Raw genomic sequence first — 17,896 nt, forward strand, 5'->3', positions numbered from 1 at the left:
GAACCGATTGGACTTGATCTTAATGTTCATCATCACGCCTTGATCCAAGCGAGAGCTTAGGTATTGAGGCTGATCGTTGAAAGGTGAAACACCACGACAGTGGGTTGATCTAGTATTGTGTTCCTAGTTCTAGACTAGTCCATTAATCAAACTTAAATAATTGTTTGGCTCATGATTGTAAGCGCCCGTTAAACCCTAGGTTAGTTTCTCATTAATCTGAAACTTAAAACCAATCTGTTACTTGCTTTTTACGTTACCACAAACTTTAAAACCTCCATATTGTTTTAGCTTGATTCTGATCCCATAAAGATAAAGTGTAAGATTTGGTCTCTGCGGATTCGATCCTAAAGTGCTACATCGACATACCATTCGATTGTGGTAGTGTGCACATTAGGTTATTTGGTGTGCGTATACACGTAATATCAAATTGGCGCCGTTGCCGGGGACCATCTTTTTACCTTTATTTTTCGGTTATTTATTTAGTCTAAGACCTCTAACTTGCCTTATCCTTTTTGTTGCAGCTAATGTTCCAGGTGCATGACCAGTAGACATACTCGGAGAAACGCACAAGGAGAGTTAGTTACATTTACCAACCAGGAGCTAGCAAGGTTAGAAAGAACAAATCGTCAACAGCCAAGGCAAACTGACACCACTATGGGTGATCACGCCAATCAGGATGATCTCGCTGCGGCTATGGCACTCATGCAGCAGCAGATGCAACAAATGCAGCAGACCATCCAAGCTCAGCAGGATGCTGCTGAACAGGCTGCTCTCGCGCAGCAGGAACAACAGGCGCAGACTGTTCTAATCGGGCAGAGAAACCTTCCGCGTAACATCCCTACTATGCGCTCTGCCATTGTTCCTCCACTCTGCACCAGACAGGACTTCGAGATCAAGCCTGCTTTGATCGGTCTAGTACAGAAAAAAGTGTTCTCTGGTCTCTCTACAGAAATTCCAATGGAGCATATTGAGAGCTTCGAAAAAGTCTGCAGTTTCACTTGCGTGAATGGTGTTCCACCAGACTACATCACGTGCATGTTATTCCCATTCTCTCTTGATGGAAAATCTGCACGGTGGTTGAACTCTCTCCCTACCGGCTCTCTCACTTCATGGGAACAGGTCCGATCAGCGTTCCTCAGCCATTTCTACTCTAAGGCGAGAACAGCTGCATTGAGGAACAAGATCACCTCCTTCAGACAGCTCACTGATGAGCCTTTCTGCGACGCATGGGAGCGCTTCAATGACTATCGCAGAGAATGTCCTCACCATGGATTTGATGATGATTACCTCCTGGACATTTTCTATGATGGAGTGGACTGGAAATACCAAGGTGCTCTAAACTCTGCGAGCAATGGAGACTTCATGACTCAAACCACTGATGGAGCGTTTAAGCTGATTGAGAACATGGCTGCTAGCTCAGCTAATAAGAAAGAGGAGAGTGATTGCTCCAAGAAAGGGAACAGTTCTGACACCCAGAAAATAGATGAGCTGACTGCCAAGGTTGATCAGCTACTGAAAAACAACCAAGGGCACGTCTTCAACATGGAGCAAGCTACGGCCGGGCATATTCAGAACCAGAACAAGCGACAACCGCAGAGCAATCAGCAAGCTGTTCCAGCTAACGGGAACAGTCAACCAGATGAGCTGAAGGGTCTGGGTATGATGATGCAACAGCTGTTGCAAGGTCAGCAGGTTCAGGCCAAGGCGTTGAATCAGGTAACCACGGAAATAGACACCAGGATGGGCAACATGTTCACTGAGCTGAATAACAAGTATGACAATCTTGCGATCCATATAAGAAAGATCGATGTTCAGCTTGCTCAAACAGTTGAGAGTGTCAAGAGACAACAAGAGACGCTCCCTGGAAGAACTGATAAAAATCCTAGGACTGAGCACTGTAATGCAATAGAGCAGCCGTTTGCTGAGACTGCTCCAGGCGCAGAAGAGAGAGCAGAGCAGTCTGCTAGCTCTGGAGTTACTGCTCCTAGCGAACCTGCTGAAACTCCACCAGTGCGAGTCTATGTTCCCAAGGTTCCCTATCCTATTCCACCTAGACATCTGATGGATTCCATTAGTGAAGAGCAGCTGATTTGTTTTAACAAGATGGTGAGAAAGCTTCCTAAAGAACTTGCATTCGAAGATGCTCTGCAGATTCGTCCATTGCTCTAGTTCTTTAAAAACTGTAGAGAGACTCAAGAGGAGATCAAGGTCCTCTATACCAAAGCACTGTCTACACCAGCACTGAAGGTATTGCCTAAGGTTGATGATCCTGGAAAGTTTGTTTTCCCATGTTCCATCGCAGGAACAACCTTCAAGGATGCTCTTTGTGACTCTGGTTCTTGTGTGAATCTCGTCTCAAAGGCTATTGTAGACGATTTGGGTATTGCTGATGTTGAGCGTTCTCAGCTGACCCTGACCTTTGCAAACTCTTCCAGAGCAGTCCCATATGGAACCATCCGCAGCCTTCATGTTCAAGTAGGGGAATGCATTGTTCCTGCTGAGTTTCAAGTTGTTGAGATGAACAAGGATCATGAGATGCCTTTGATATTTGGAAGGACATTCATGGCTACTGTTGGAGCAACCATCGATATGCCCAACAAGAGAGTCTGCTTCTCCAACATCAACAAGAAAGTTTTCTACAAGGCTGTACCCACCAGATCTTCCTCATCACACGCCTCTTGCATCTCAGTGTTTGATGTAGAAAAGCTGAAGGTTGTTCCAGAGAAGGAGCATGGTGATAAGGGTGAGAGCAGGCTGTTTTCTGATGAAGATCCTAGCACTGATCCTACTAAATTCAGAGGGAATTCAAGGGTGAAACAGAAAGTCCAGAAGAAAAGGGTCAAGGGAGATCCTACAATGACTTTGATACCTCTCAAGTGTGATGAGAACTCCATTGAGTATGAGGTAAAGTGCAAGGGTACCTCCAAACCGTTCTCTAAAGTCAGAGCCATTCTCACACATGAGCTGAAGGAGAAAGGGGACGCTGCTGTGAAAGGGTTGCTGAGCAGAGTTTTGAAGCTGAACATGTCTGATTGTGGAGCTTGTTTTGGAACAGGCCCTCCTGCTCAACCGACTGATCCCAGTCACCAAGTCAAGCTAGAGACTTAAACCAAGCGCTTGGTGGGAGGCAACCCACTGGTGAGTGTCATTAACATTAGGATTTTCTTTTTACTTATTTTTGTTTTTAGTTTGTTGAGTCTCAGGTCATAAATCAAAAAATATGAGACCCTTGACTGGAGCAAGCAGCTGGCTGCTCTCATTCCAGAGCATCCTTTACTGGAGCAACCGCATCTTGCTCTGTTAGGCTAGCACCAGGTAAGTATCTCGAACAAAAAAAATGTTTATTCTTGATTTCACCTTCTCTCTGATTTATTTTCACACCAGGGACGTTGTGAAGTAAGTCTGGGGGAGGGTTTTCGTCGTTTACTAACTCGTTTCTTTCTTTTGTGTTTTTTCTTTTGGGTCAATTTGAGTCAGTTTTTATTGAGTCAGTCAAAAATTTGTGGGAATTAGGACCTTATTCCGTGTTGATCACTAACCACCTCGTGCTTTAGTTATCTTATTCAGTGACCTTAGCAGTGGCGAAAGACACACATGTGGACCTGGAACACCCTGACATATCTCACTTGATTCTCCAGAAGTTCTCAGCCGATCAGGTTACACTGGGTAGACTTAACTCCACCTTACTTGAACCTAATCTTAACTGAAATTCTTCTTGTTATGGGCATTAGATCAGGGAAACGAGAACACACTCAGGACTTCTTATCCTTTTTATCCATCTTGCTGATCCTGAGTGGCTAGCTCATCTTTAGCTAGTTCCCACCCTGCACCTTAGCCTTTATTCCACCTTCATGCATTTGTTTTTCAGTGTCATATGTGCAGATATGTGCAAAAAGGTCGGAGAGGAAAGGATCAACGCAGCCTCCTACTCCTTACTGCTGCAGAAATTATGTCAGAAAGGAGAAAAAACAGATTAAGGGAGCAACCGCTCCATAACCAATGAACTGCGCAAGAGCAGGGGTGGAGAACCAGAATGGTCGCGAAATCAGAACCACCAGTGGCACTCAGAACGATCATGTATTACCTCCTTCTTCGTCACATCATCATATCAGTCTTCAAAAAAAAATGAGATTAATGTGATGGAGAAGGGGAAGAAAGAAAAGAAACATGGAGCCACTGGAAAGGTCGAGCAAGAAGTTGGTACCAAGTATTGAAGAGTGTGTAGAGGAAAGTGGAAAGCAGAACAATCAGTTGCATGTTCCGTCATCAGAACAGTCGCACCAGATAGAGCAAAAACGAGTAGAGGCTGTGGACATCAATGGATCTATCCTCTCTTGCCATTTTGTGTGATATCCTGCATCCTCTTCAATGAAATGGTAGCCCCTAAACACTCTTAACTCCACCATTAAATAGCCTGTTCCACACCTAGACCGTCTACCCTGAATGATGCATGTGATGAGAAGCTCACGCTACTCTTAAATGAATGTAGGGAGTTCTGTCTCGATAGTGTTGCTTTTTCAGGTTTGAGATGAAGAGTATGGAGCCGATTTTTGAACAGCAGTCAGTGGGGTTCCGGTAAGGGTGTGTTGTCCTAGTTTTACTGCTTGTATGGTTCAGAGATTCGTGGTTAAAGTATGGTTGCTGAGAATAGGAGAGTTCCCACACTTTCAAACCTTTCTCCCTGTTCTTGATACTTGACATTGTTTGAGGACAAACAAGGATCTAAGTCTGGGGGAATTGATATATGGTGTTTTATACATCTTGTATATATGCTTTTAAATTGGTTTTCAAGTCTTTATCGAGTCTTCCTAGTCCTTTTGGAGTCATTACAGGTCTGGAGTTGCATTGGATGGGAGATGGACCAGCTGGAACAAAAGAGGCAGAAAACAATGCAATTTGGTGGTTTTCACGCAGAACAGTCTTGATGACTGTTCCGGATAGCGGAGCAACCCGAGTGATTGTTCCGAGTGAGTATTCCAGCGGCAGAGATTTTTAAGGAAACTACAATCATTACGGGATTTGCCCTAATTATCCCTATTTTCTCTCCCAGCCGCCTGTGGCTTTGATATATCATATTTTCTGTTTCTCTTTATCATTCTACGCTATTGTAGACAGAAGAAAACCATTAGAGACTTTTGTGCTTTTTGATTGTAAAGGGAGAAGGCTCCATCTCTCTCACCATAGAGAAGATTATCCTGAACCCTCTTTCTATCTCTTTTATTTACATGAAGTCTTATTCATAATTGATTTCTGTGTTCTCTCTTGTTATGACTGAGTAGTCGATCTAGCTAGCCTAGGGTGTTAGGGTGTTAGATCGTGAGCTAAACATAGATAAGTATCCATTGATTGTCTTCATTCATAACTGCTCTTATTGCTTGCAGTAAACTGGCCATTTATTGTTAGATCCTAGGTTTAACCTATTCATTAACCGTGTAATAGGTTGCTAGATCTGTTATGAATGAGCATAGCATCCCTAATCAGCGAAAGTAGATATTAGGGTGTTTTGTGAACCGATTGGACTTGATCTTAATGTTCATCATCACGCCTTGATCCAAGCGAGAGCTTAGGTATTGAGGCTGATCGTTGAAAGGTGAAACACCACGACAGTGGGTTGATCTAGTATTGTGTTCCTAGTTCTAGACTAGTCCATTAATCAAACTTAAATAATTGTTTGCCTCATGATTGTAAGCGCCCGTTAAACCCTAGGTTAGTTTCTCATTAATCTGAAACTTAAAACCAATCTGTTACTTGCTTTTTACGTCACCACAAACTTTAAAACCCCCATATTGTTTTAGCTTGATTCTGATCCCATAAAGATAAAGTGTAAGATTTGGTCTCTGTGGATTCGATCTTAAAGTGCTACATCGACATACCATTCGATTGTGGTAGTGTGCACATTAGGTTATTTGGTGTGCGTATACACGTAATATCAATCTCCATTCCAAGAATCTTCTTTATTGCACCAAGATCCTTCATCTCAAACTCTTGTCTCAGTAACCCCTTCAAACGATTTATGTTCTCCATATCGTTTGCAGCAATGAGCATATCGTCAACATATAACAGCAGGAATATGGGAGAATGGTCGTCAAGGGATTTGACATAAACACAGCAATCATACTCGCATCTTTGATAGCCAATCTTCAACATATATGAATCAAACCATTTGTATCACTGCCTTGGAACCTGCTTCAAATCGTAAAGAGACTTCTTCAATTTACACACCAGATGCTCTTCTCTAGGCTTAACCAAACCTTCAGGTTGCTCCATATATATTTCTTCCTCCAACTCTCTATAAAGGAAGGCCGTTTTCACATCCATCTGCTCAAGATGCAAATCCCAAACAGCTACCAAACCCTACACAGCTCGTATAGAAGTGTGTCGTACTACAGGCGAGAATATCTCATCGTAGTCAATACCTTTCTTTTGCGAGTATCCTTTTGCCACCACTCTAGACTTGAACTTCTTATGTTCTTTCACAGACATCCCTTCTTTCTTCTTATATATCCACTTGCAACCAATTGCTCTCTTCCCTTCAGGTAACTCCACAAGATCCCAAGTTTTGTTTTTATCCAGACTTTCCGCTTCTTCCGTCATAGATCCAATCCATTCCTCCCTCTCATCGCTATTAATAGCTTCTCGATAGCTGGTAGGATCATCCATCTCGACCAAAAGAGCATAATTGACCATGTTTTCAAACCCGAATCTCACTAGCCTTTGTTGTACGTTTAGGTCTCCTAGAAGCCAAACTCTCCTCTATTCCACGTTGAGCCTCTTTCTGCAATACTTCCACAAGCCGCTCATCACTAACTTCATCTGGTTTATCCCCACCAAACTCGTCCTGAGTAGCTTCAGAATCCATGATAGTCTCAATGGTCATAGGCACTCGGTCTGATATCGCCTTCTGCACAATATACTGCTCGTCAAAGACCACATCTCGACTAAACATCCTCTTCATCGCCTCAGGATCCCATAACTTGAACCCTTTAACACCTTTCTCAAAGCCTAGAAAGATGCACTTCTTGGATTTCGAACCCAGCTTTGATCTTCCATCTCCTGAAACTAGCATGTAAGCTGGACATCCAAATATCCTCAAGTTTGATAAATCAATAAATATCCCAGTCCATACCTCTTATGCGACCTTCTCTTCTAAGGAACTTCTTGGCGATCTATTGATGAGATAGACTGCCATGTTTACTGCTTCCGCCCATAACTGTTTTGATAACCCTGCATTCAACCTCAAACACCTTTCTTTCTCTGCAATCGAACGATTCATTCTTTCACTTACACCGTTTTGCTGAGGTGTTTTTCGCACTGTAAAGTGCCTCTGAATACCATGCTCCTCACAGAACTTCTGAAACTTTCCATCAGTATACTTTGTGCCATTATTCGATCTCAAGTACTTCACCTCTCTCTCCGTTTGATTTTCAACTTCAGCTTTCCAAATCTTGAAGTTTTCGAACACCTCAGATTCCTGCTTCATGAAGTACACCCAAACCTTCACATCCACACGCACCAGATCCCCGATGATTTGATTGAAGTTGTTGACGTGTGCTGCGACCAGATCTCCGTTCTCAGACATCTTCAAACCAAACAACCTCTGCTTGAGGTATAGTTGGCTAGATAACGATTTCGGCATATACATATTTTCCAACTTATCCTACATCTCCTTACAAGTTGTGAGGTCCATCACCTGATGTGTTATGTCATCCGACAAGCAAAGTCGAATCGTTGAGACGGCCTTATCCTGCATCTCTTCCCAATCATCCTGATCCAACGCTTCCGGTTTCGACTCCAACAAAGCCTTCTTCATCCCTTCCTGCGTAAGAAAATCCTTAACTCGCCGTTGCCATTGACCAAAGTTCCCCTTCCCATCGAATCCTGGAATATCGAACTTCAGAGAACTTCCTCCGGTCATTCTTTAGTGTTTTCGTAACCTAAAGCTCTGATACCAGTTGTTGTGAACAGCCAAGAATTAAGCTAGAAGACAATAGAGAACAAAACTTATTGAGGCAAATATCCGTTTAGGGTTTCTTATTATTGTGTGAATAATATTCTTACAAACCCTTAGACCCAAATTTATAGCAGCCCCAAAAACCAGATTTCCGTTATCTTTTATGAATACATACTTATCTAGAAAAGTTAAATTTTCTTAAACCTAAAAGATATACCGTACCGCGGGGGCCCCCGCACCCCCTAGATGTCAATCTTGATAGCGACTTTATCTTCCTTGCGCCTACGACGCCGGCACTCAGTCTGATCCACGAGTGTTGGGCTTTTACTGGTGCACGTAGATTTAAGACACACATATGCAACAGTAATAGTTAATGACTTTTAATTATTCAATATATATTTATTATTTCATAATATGTAAAAACATATAATACAAAAAAAAAATTTATATATCATGTTCACGCTGCACACGGCGCGGGTTTTAACCTAATAGTTCTTGTTTTTTTTTTTTTGAAAATTTCTAATAGTTATTGTTTCAGTGACATAAGTTATAATTATTAATATGAAAGAGTAGTTGTGTCTAAAAAGTATTTTAACTTTAATAATATAGATAGATACGTTCCGCTAGATAGAGAGTGAAATTACAATACTAAGTGTTAGAGAATTTTTGTGTAGGCTCTTTTAAAGTACCACAGAACGATGGATATGATGGTAAACCGGGTGAGTTTGTATGTATTTCGTAGGGATTTGAGAGAATAATGAAAAAATAAGCTTGAATAGACTTTTATTAGATAGAATAAGCAAGATTATAAGGTATTGAGTAAAAACCCTAATTCTAGCCGTCTAGTTCTAGTCTCTAAGCCTTGGAGAAGTCGATCCTTTGCTTTAGGATTTTAGTAGCTCTTATATAGTCGTCTAGGAATCGGTTCCATTAGGTTTTAAACTCTTACATATCTGGAAATATGGAAGGTTCTCCTTATCGGAAGTTTTCCATTTCTTAGAAGGGAGCTCGGTTCCAGGGACCGAACTCGGAGTTCCTTCTAGCGGAGACCTGTAGCGTTTTCTTATCGGAGATCCGAGACTCTGGGTCCTGCATGGAGGCTGGTGGAAATGATGTCGATATATTTTTCTCCAACACTAATTGCGTTATTGGTAAGTGGTGAATAAACAAAAAATAAATTATTTTTGTTTTTGGCAATTGTGTTTTTTAAGTAAAATACGTCCGGTTTTAGAGTATTTGTGTGAATGGTGACTTTCTGAATTTTGTCTTTCGTTATTACAAATACGCACCACGACCAAGTCTCCATTCATAACCTAAACTAGAGCTTGACCCGCACGACCGTGCGGGTGTTTATTTTATTTTTATTTATATGTATATTTAATTATCTATATTGTTTTTCAAATGCCTAAATTGTATAGCTTGTTTGTTTTGTTCAATTAATTATTTCAAATTCACATAACTTAATTCATGTGTGATTTTTTTATTTGAATCTTCTTTTAGAAAGTAGTTTAAATTATTTTTTGTATAATTTGAATTATTCTAAAATAAACAAATCAAATAGATTTTCCTATATTTTCTCTCAAATTGTATCCAGATAAATTCTTTTCATATCTTTTTTTACAATATAAATATATATTTCATTTTTTTCATTAAATAAACCTTTTAAATATTTAATAAATTTCATACTTTTGTAAAATAAAGGTATATTTTATTTTTCACTTAAACAAAACTTCGAAATATTTTGTTAATTTCATGTTTATTTAAAAATTTAATTTATATTTCATTTTAACTAATATAAACTTTTAAAATATCTAATAATTTTATTAATTATAACTAAACTCAGATAAAATTTTATATTAAATTTTGTGATAATAATTTAATATAATACTTTTCAATTAGAATTTTGATCCTTGACCGATAACATTTTTCAATTTAGAATTGTGTATCATGATTTAAAATATGCTATTACTGAAAATAAAAACAAATAAATTAAATTAGTGCATATGAACTATAAAATTGTTGTGTTTTAAAAAATCAATTAGTAATATGGTAAATATTAAAATTATATGCAGTTAATCATGTAAAATACATAAGTTTGTCTGTAAAAATGAAAATAATAACCCGGTTGTGCGGATCAATGCCTAGAATAATATTCAACGAAATTAATATAATAGTTTTTCAAATATGGATATAATCATGATATGATTGGTTTACAATTATCCGACTTTTAAATGTTGGAAAAAATATTTTAGTTAACTAAATATATCTATATTTTTGTGAACAATATTTCTTTGAAAGATTTTCTTGAAACCATATTTTCGTAATATCTGAATTATTTTATTTAATTTTGATAATATTTTTTTTCAAATATAGTTACAATCACGATATTCTTGGATTTTAACTTTACGATTTTAAACGTAGGTTAAAAATCGTTTTAGTTAAATATACAAACCCATATTTTGTGAAAAATAAATTATGATTCTAATAAATATGTTATATTTAACTGAATAAAATTATGCAAATTTATGAATTATTTTATATCCGATTTTAATTGAACTGTACCATCATCATCTTCTCCAAATGCTTACTGTGTTTGATTTATAAAGTAAAAGTATAATTAAAAACGATAGAAATGTTCATGTTCAAGTCATTAACCATTATAATTTTATTAGTTGTTAAACTTTCTTCTGCATTTACATCCATGGACAGAAAATATGAATCGAGCAATATGATTTTTTGGAAGAAATTGATGAACAATATACATCATCGTGTAAATATTACTGCAATTTATGGAAGAAACATGTTCAATACTAATATCCCAATACATGTACATGGTGCAAATATGAACAGAAGTTATTTATGTTCATAGAAGTTTGTTTAAAGCATATGTGTAAACACAGGAAAAGGACAAAAAAAAAATTTGTTCACCATGAGAAGGACAAATATAAACATGAAATATGACATAGAGCACATAGTAAAAGTTGACGTTAGGAAACATATTTCTATTCATGTATGATTATAGTCATATAAACTGGGATAATGATCTTAATTTATTTGACATAGAATAAAATATATAAAATATATAAATGATTGTTTGCTGTTTAATAGTAGAGCTGTGGGGTTTAAGGTAAGAAATTGAATGTAATGAATTTTTAATAGATGGACCAAAATAAAATATCACACATGAAAAAAATAATGACTTATGTTTTAATATATAAGATATATTGAAGGGGACTCCACTTGCCTTAATAGATCCAAACTCAATTTGTATCCACTCCAAAAGTAGACATATTGTATGACACTATTTGGTGTACAGTAAGGACAGCAACAAATTAACAAAAATGGTCATGTGGATCTTCCTCTTTTAACTCGTAGAAGAGGAAAAGAAATTTCAACCACATTGGTACCTTCTTTGACGGGAAATGGTCAGCCCTCTTTCAACGACTACAATAGCTACCCAACATTTCTTGTTCTTCATTCTTTTTTTTTGTGTGATAAGTAGGGATTTTTGTTGAGATGAAAAAATATAATTAACTCAATAGTTAAACAATGTAAACAACTTATTTAGAACTTAATAATTAATTGATTAATTAAAGGTTTAATTTGAAAAATAAATAAGATTTCTTTTATCAAAAGATAAGAAGTTTACTTAACTACAACTCTAACTATTTAAACTTTATATGGCAAAGTCTTATTGAGAATAACGGGTCATGTAACATAATTTTTGTACACTGATGATGATGATATATTATTCGCTCATGGGAAATTATAAATTATACATATTTTATGATATATTTCCTGTCAAAACTGATCTCTTATATATTAATTGAAAAATATTACAATATTATTTTGTAGCCACGTGTCATCATGAGAATGAAATTCAGAATTTTTAAAGAAATAGTTTGGTCCATCTTAATTTATATTATACTTTTTATTAAATTAACTATTAAATTGATAAATAGTGTACAAAATAATATTCTCGCACTTTCCTCAAATAAAAGTTACGGAATTGCCTAATATAATAATATATATATGACAATTAATGATTATAAATAACAAATATTTGATAATAATTTTTGTATCTTAGCTTTTTTTGTTTAATTTAATATTAGTAAAATATATTAAACAACTACATTAACCATATAATAAGAATTAAAAAAATTTATATGTTATATTTTGAATTTTTAAAACGACTATAAATTATTAAAAACGTTAAATGTCTCACACTAAAATTTTGTGATCAATGGTTTAACTTTTTTGGTAATGACAAGATACAAATGATCATAAATTGTATGAATATGAAGTCTCATTTACTAGACATTCATATTATATAATAATATTAGTTTAAAATTAAACTATATAACATAGAATAATACTTAAATACGATAATTTCTAAATTTGTATTGAAAAATTATTGAAACCTTAATATTTTAATTTCAAATTTTGCATTAAATATCGCACATTAGAAATTTTGTGTTTATCATATGAGTATGAATTCTCAATAATAAATATTTTTATTAAAATATACTGTATATCTATGTCCATATCATTGAAGTTTAGTTATATACCATATAAAATAAATAAAATGATTGTTTTGATTTATTTACTAAAAAATATCGTAAATAAACAAAATGTATTGTTTTGATTTATGTATTTACTTTAATTTAATTATATACATAATATGTAAATAAATACAAATAAATAATAATAGATAAAAATTAGTTTTATATATAACATTCATCCCGCGCGCAATTGCGTAGGTTTAAGCTTGTTTATAGTATACTAGTCAAAACAATTTCCTGACGCGGACAACGTCTAGTAAACATTCCTCTTGTGCTGTTCAAAATCCACCACTTCTCTTCTTGTCTTCTCGTATTCAAGCCCATTATATCACGACAGTTATACTTCCAACCTCATATATATAAATACATAACTACATCTACCAACACACACTACAAAACTCCTATTCATCATCCCAACGATCTTGTCTTATTTCATCACACATAAGAAAATCATGATCTCTAGGGTTTTTGACTTCATGAAGAAATCCAAATCGTCCATTCAACTAAACAACACATCATTCCTCGATCTTCTCCCTTCTTCATCATCAACCAAACCAAAAGCTTTGCATGATGTGTTCATCAACCACAGAGGATCCGACACAAAGAGAAACATCGCAACGTTGCTTTACGACAATCTCAATGCCCGTAACTTACGTCCATTCTTGGATAGCAAGAATATGAAGCCTGGAGATAAGCTTTTTGATCATATAAACCGCGCCATTCTCACTTCTAAAGTCGCCGTAACCGTGTTTTCTCCAAACTATTGCGATTCTTATTTCTGTTTGCACGAGCTTGCTCTTATAATGGAGTCCAAGAAAAGGATCATACCGATATTTTTCGACATCAACCCTTCACAACTCGATGTTATGATCGAAAAGGTGACATGTTCTGACAATGAAATACAACGGTTTAGATGGGCTCTTCAAGAAGCTAAAGATACCGTTGGGCTTACGTTCGATTCCTGTAAAGGGTAATTTTTGAGATTAACATCTTTATATAAACGAATGTTATATAAAAACTTCTGATTAAACTCACATTTTATTCTTCTTCTTTTTGGCACATTATAGGAATTTATCGGAGGTTGTTACAATTGCGTCGGATGTTATCGTTGAGAGGTTGGTGGAGTTAGAGGCTAACGATGAAGATGTTTAGGCGTTGGCGGAACTTTAATCAACTCCAAATCAAATGCTTCACTCAAGAATATATTCTTCTTTTTTTTTTAGTTTCCTATGATTGATAAATTTAATTGATTTCATTCATGCATATATATCCTAAGAAATCGATAGTTGATATATAGAAGAGACATCAAATTTTTTTGACGAGGATTTATAATCTCCATTATTCTTTGTAATTCTTTTGTATGTGTTGCTGCATGTACGTAGTTGCTTTTTCTTTTTCTTTTTCTTTTTGTTATAAGGGTCTAGTACGTAATTGCTATGCTTTTGTAAGCTCAATATATATAAAAACATTATCTCTTTATACTACCGAAAATGTTTGTTATAGACTTACTAATACCATCTAATCTTTTCATTTTTTTTATACGTACGTTTTTTGAAAACCTATCTACAGTAGGTACTAAAGAAATAAAAACCAGTGTGAATGTTTGTTGTAGACGTTAAAAATACCATCCTTTGGAGCCTTAAAAAATTAATACATCATCCGTACACTAAATAAGACTCGGGCCGAAGAAACATGCGTGAAAGGCCAATTAGGTATCAGAGCCGTATCTAGACGAGTGTAGAGTCATGTGTGGCTCACACTAACGTGGATAACGATTTTGGATGCAATGAAAATGTTGCTTTCTTCGAAAAATGGTGAATTATTACATCATGATTTGTGGTATATGCAAAAAATTAAAAGAATTAATTAAGCTATTTATGTCATCAAAATGCTTTTATCTACGTCACAAAAATACTCACTCATCAAACCTGAAAGTAATAGAAATTTCTTCTCCCTTAGCTTTTGAATGATGATAGAAGCAGATCACTTATATTATGCCCATAAAATGTTCAGTTCTTAAAACACTATATATAACTGGAGAAAAACACATAAGTATTTTTATTTTTATATATAAAATCATTAATCAAACATGGTTGGTAATCAATGAGTCTTCATAAACTTAATTGGTAAACGGTAATCAATACCGAACAAGATATGTAAACAATATAACTAAATGGGTGAATTGAAAATTTAACAGCCGACCTTAGCTCAGTTGGTAGAGCGGAAGACTGTAGTCTGTGACAGCAAATCTTTAGGTCGCTGGTTCGATTCCGGCAGGTCGGATTTATTTTTTTATTTTCAAAAGACGTTATGGTTTGAGAAACGGCGTGTTGCTCTCCTTTGAAAGCGGCATAGACGGTGTAATATCTATCAAAATAAAGAGAACAACCCAGCAGAGAATCTTGTGTTCGTTCCCATCCTCATTACCCATAAGAACCCGACCATTCAGAAGTGCATGAAACTTTCGTTTCCTTGGGGCCAAAGCTTATGAGTAAACTCGTTGACTTTATCTTCATTTTTGTCTGCAAAGTCAACGCCCATGACTTCCAACAGAAGTAACGTTGGAATCTGACACACACATCCTCTCTATTTTCTCTTTGACACAACTCTCTGTTTGGTCTCTAAGAGTAGCTGGAAAACCTCCTTAGAAAAATCCTTTCGATGTTTGACTGGGAAGTTATAGAATGAGGCCTCGAAGCATCCATACTCTTCTAGTGCTCTTCGAACATCGCCTCTCACCGAGTCCCATTCAATAGTTCTTGGATTTAGGTTTGGACTTGCGAAATCGATGACCGGCAGATGAAGAGCAAGAGTGGTTTCCAAGCTAAACATTGTTTCTCCTTTTAGAAACTTGTCCTGTTTTAGATGTCTCTCTCTCTATGTGTTCTTATGTAAGGTTTTGAAGACCACTTGATTCTTAAATAACATTTATCGTCATTTTAGGTCTCACTATATATCTATGGTCCCTGGCGACACTTTTTTTAAAAATCCTTGTAATGTAGAAAAACCGTAATTTCGCACTCTTATTGTTGTAATATACTTAGAGAACAGTTTGATTGGTTCAAATAAATTTATAAAAATCTGAACTGATTATACTAAATGAAACTTTGTACGTAGAGAACTAATCAGATAACATTCCAATTTTTTAAACATTATCATTTTGATCAACGGATTCAGATTTGTAAAATATTATCGCATTGATCATCAATCTTTGTTTGTATAGATGCTTTTTAGATTCCACAATACGCTTTGAGAGTCGACTTGGCGTCACGGCTTTTTCTTGGTTGCATAGAAGTTTATGAGTATGCTGTTGATGAGCGATGATGGAAAACGGCAAAACTCCAAAGGCTTTTTCGTCATCTCATCATGACTCAAACTGAAAAATTCCAAAGGAAATGCCAAAACTGATCCTTTACACATGTATTAGTTTCATCACTGTCTTTGGGACGTTCAGTTACAAGGTTTGTAGCTTTTTACTTGTCGTGACCAAAGACATTTTTTAATGATAATACATCTGCAGTTAGCCAACGTGTTCACAAAGTCATGTTCTTGGACGAAATACAAACAAACATAAGTATAGATCATGATATCAATGTACACTTCTCTTCACAAATGTAGGTTTCAAGCGGCTTTACTTAGATCAATATCTCTTTACCCTTTCATCGATCCACTCTCTCATATCCTTCAACACGGTCGCAGCGTTCTCTTCAGGCTCTCCTTGAATCAGGGAATGGTACATCCCATCATAAAGCTTCAATGTTTTATCAGTGCGCGATGCCTTTTCGTATAGTAGCGTTGACGATGAAGGGCATGTTACTCCATCATATGTCCCGTGCACCGTCATTAGCGGAATAATCACTCTCCCAAAATTATCTTGCACGTATTGGGTCTTCCTTAGTATCTCCCTCATTGTTCTCACTCTAGGCTTCCCGGTGTATCTGTAAAGCAACAACATCCAGACTTTTTCTTCAAAATATTGGTTTAAAGAGCACTGATTTCCAACTTGTAAGAGAGACCATATGATACCCTGATTATATTATTAACATGGTCGTCCGATAAATTTAAGGGGCCAAAAACAATTTTAAAGTAACTTTAATAAAATTAAATTGTTAGGCCATAATATTATGCATATTAGCTCTTTAAAATTTGGAGGCTAATTAGAATGTTGTATTAGACTTTGCACAATCGGCTTGGTTGACTCAACCAAATTTTGTTTTGTTACCTTTGCGGGTTAGATGCAATGATTTTGAGCTTTTCTGGGTGATGGATTGCCTTGCCAACCATTTTATTATCCAGCATTGCAGTCCAAGTATCAGCCAAAAGGTGAGGCTTGCTCGGTTTCATATCCTCCGGGATAACAAATAGAGGAGCCGAGAATATCAAAACGGTCCAAGTATCAGGGTCAGACTGAAAGTACATGAGAAGTATAGCAAGACCCCCATGGACTCACCAAAGAGAAAAGCAGGGAGATGCATATACGGAACGGATCACTGCAACGAGCATGCTTAAAGAAAGACAATGATGTTGCTGGAACTTTCTTCATATCACCTGAGGAAGAAAACAAAGAAATACATTCAGTTCTTCCTCCTAAAACCCTAATTTACAGCGAGACATGAATCTCAAGTAATCTCTCTGTTTTGACTAGCCTTGGGCGTTTAAACAAAAAACCAAAAATCAACCCGAAAATTGTAACAGTTTAACTGATGTTTACAAATATCTGAATGGTTCTTATATCTTAGTTTATATACTAAAAATAAATATATAATTTTTAAATTAATAAACACTCTAAATTATTATTATTTATAAAGCGAACTATCCTAGAGAACAAAAATACCAGAAAATATTATTTAAATTATCCGAAAGAATAAATTATCTTAATATTTTTGTTTAAAATATTTAAAATTATCTAAAATTCTTCGTTATTTTATATGTGTAACTAAAGATATTTAATAAAAAAAAACCTGAATTATCTGACATTTTTACAGAAAGTATCCAAAAATATTTGAAAGCTAGAACCGAACTTATACCTAATTTGTTTCAAAAATTTCTCAAATATTAGTTGATTTTCAAGTTTGTTATCTTAAACCACCCAAAAACGAAAATAATTGAACTGAAACTGGACTGAATTCATAACTGTCCTAATATTCCTATATAGGGAACCAAAGCATATCAAAACCGAACCAAAACCCAATACCCTGTTTTGCATAATGCTACAAAAACAAAAAATGAAAGAAACGAACCCATGTAGCAGCGGATTCCGTCGGAGCGGCCGTGACCGAGAAGATTGGCGGTGAAAACAGCATAACCCCAAGTGGAGAAGCTCATGCAGATCTTCTGAAACATCCAGCTTGTGTTGGAACCGTAGCCGTGAGACATGTACACC

General features: G+C 36.1%; 2 protein-coding genes and 2 non-coding genes across 4 annotated transcripts; 2 read left to right on the forward strand and 2 right to left on the reverse strand.

Annotated features, from left to right (window-relative positions):
* Positions 1–1,167: 1,167 nt before the first annotated feature.
* LOC125598499 lies at positions 1,168–1,274 on the reverse strand. The gene has a single exon (XR_007332461.1). It is a non-coding gene; the product is annotated as a small nucleolar RNA R71 (small nucleolar RNA).
* Positions 1,275–12,965: 11,691 nt separating this feature from the next.
* On the forward strand, positions 12,966–13,665 carry LOC106450380 (TIR-only protein-like). Its single transcript, XM_013892030.1, has 2 exons — positions 12,966–13,483; positions 13,581–13,665. Exons 1-2 carry the CDS (start codon positions 12,966–12,968, stop codon positions 13,663–13,665), a joined length of 603 nt encoding a protein of 200 aa, XP_013747484.1.
* Positions 13,666–14,710: 1,045 nt separating this feature from the next.
* Positions 14,711–14,796, forward strand: TRNAY-GUA. The gene is given in 2 exon segments: positions 14,711–14,747; positions 14,761–14,796. It is a non-coding gene; the product is annotated as a tRNA-Tyr (tRNA).
* Positions 14,797–16,072: 1,276 nt separating this feature from the next.
* LOC106449394 (caffeoylshikimate esterase) lies at positions 16,073–17,889 on the reverse strand. Its single transcript, XM_048772538.1, is given in 5 exon segments — positions 16,073–16,451; positions 16,736–16,955; positions 16,958–16,994; positions 16,997–17,061; positions 17,754–17,889. Coding segments are annotated over 5 exon segments (756 nt in total). The 3' UTR covers positions 16,073–16,153.
* Positions 17,890–17,896: the final 7 nt, after the last annotated feature.

Source organism: Brassica napus, unplaced genomic scaffold (assembly GCF_020379485.1).
Source record: "Brassica napus cultivar Da-Ae unplaced genomic scaffold, Da-Ae ScsIHWf_1723;HRSCAF=2352, whole genome shotgun sequence".
Lineage (NCBI taxonomy): Eukaryota > Viridiplantae > Streptophyta > Magnoliopsida > Brassicales > Brassicaceae > Brassica > Brassica napus.

Bases quoted from the DNA above. Each gene is read 5' to 3' on its own strand.
- LOC106450380 (XM_013892030.1), top strand. From the start codon at position 12,966: ATGATCTCTAGGGTTTTTGACTTCATGAAGAAATCCAAATCGTCCATT. The intron at 13,484-13,580 runs GTAATTTTTGAG...GGCACATTATAG, and splicing joins ACGTTCGATTCCTGTAAAGG to GAATTTATCGGAGGTTGTTA.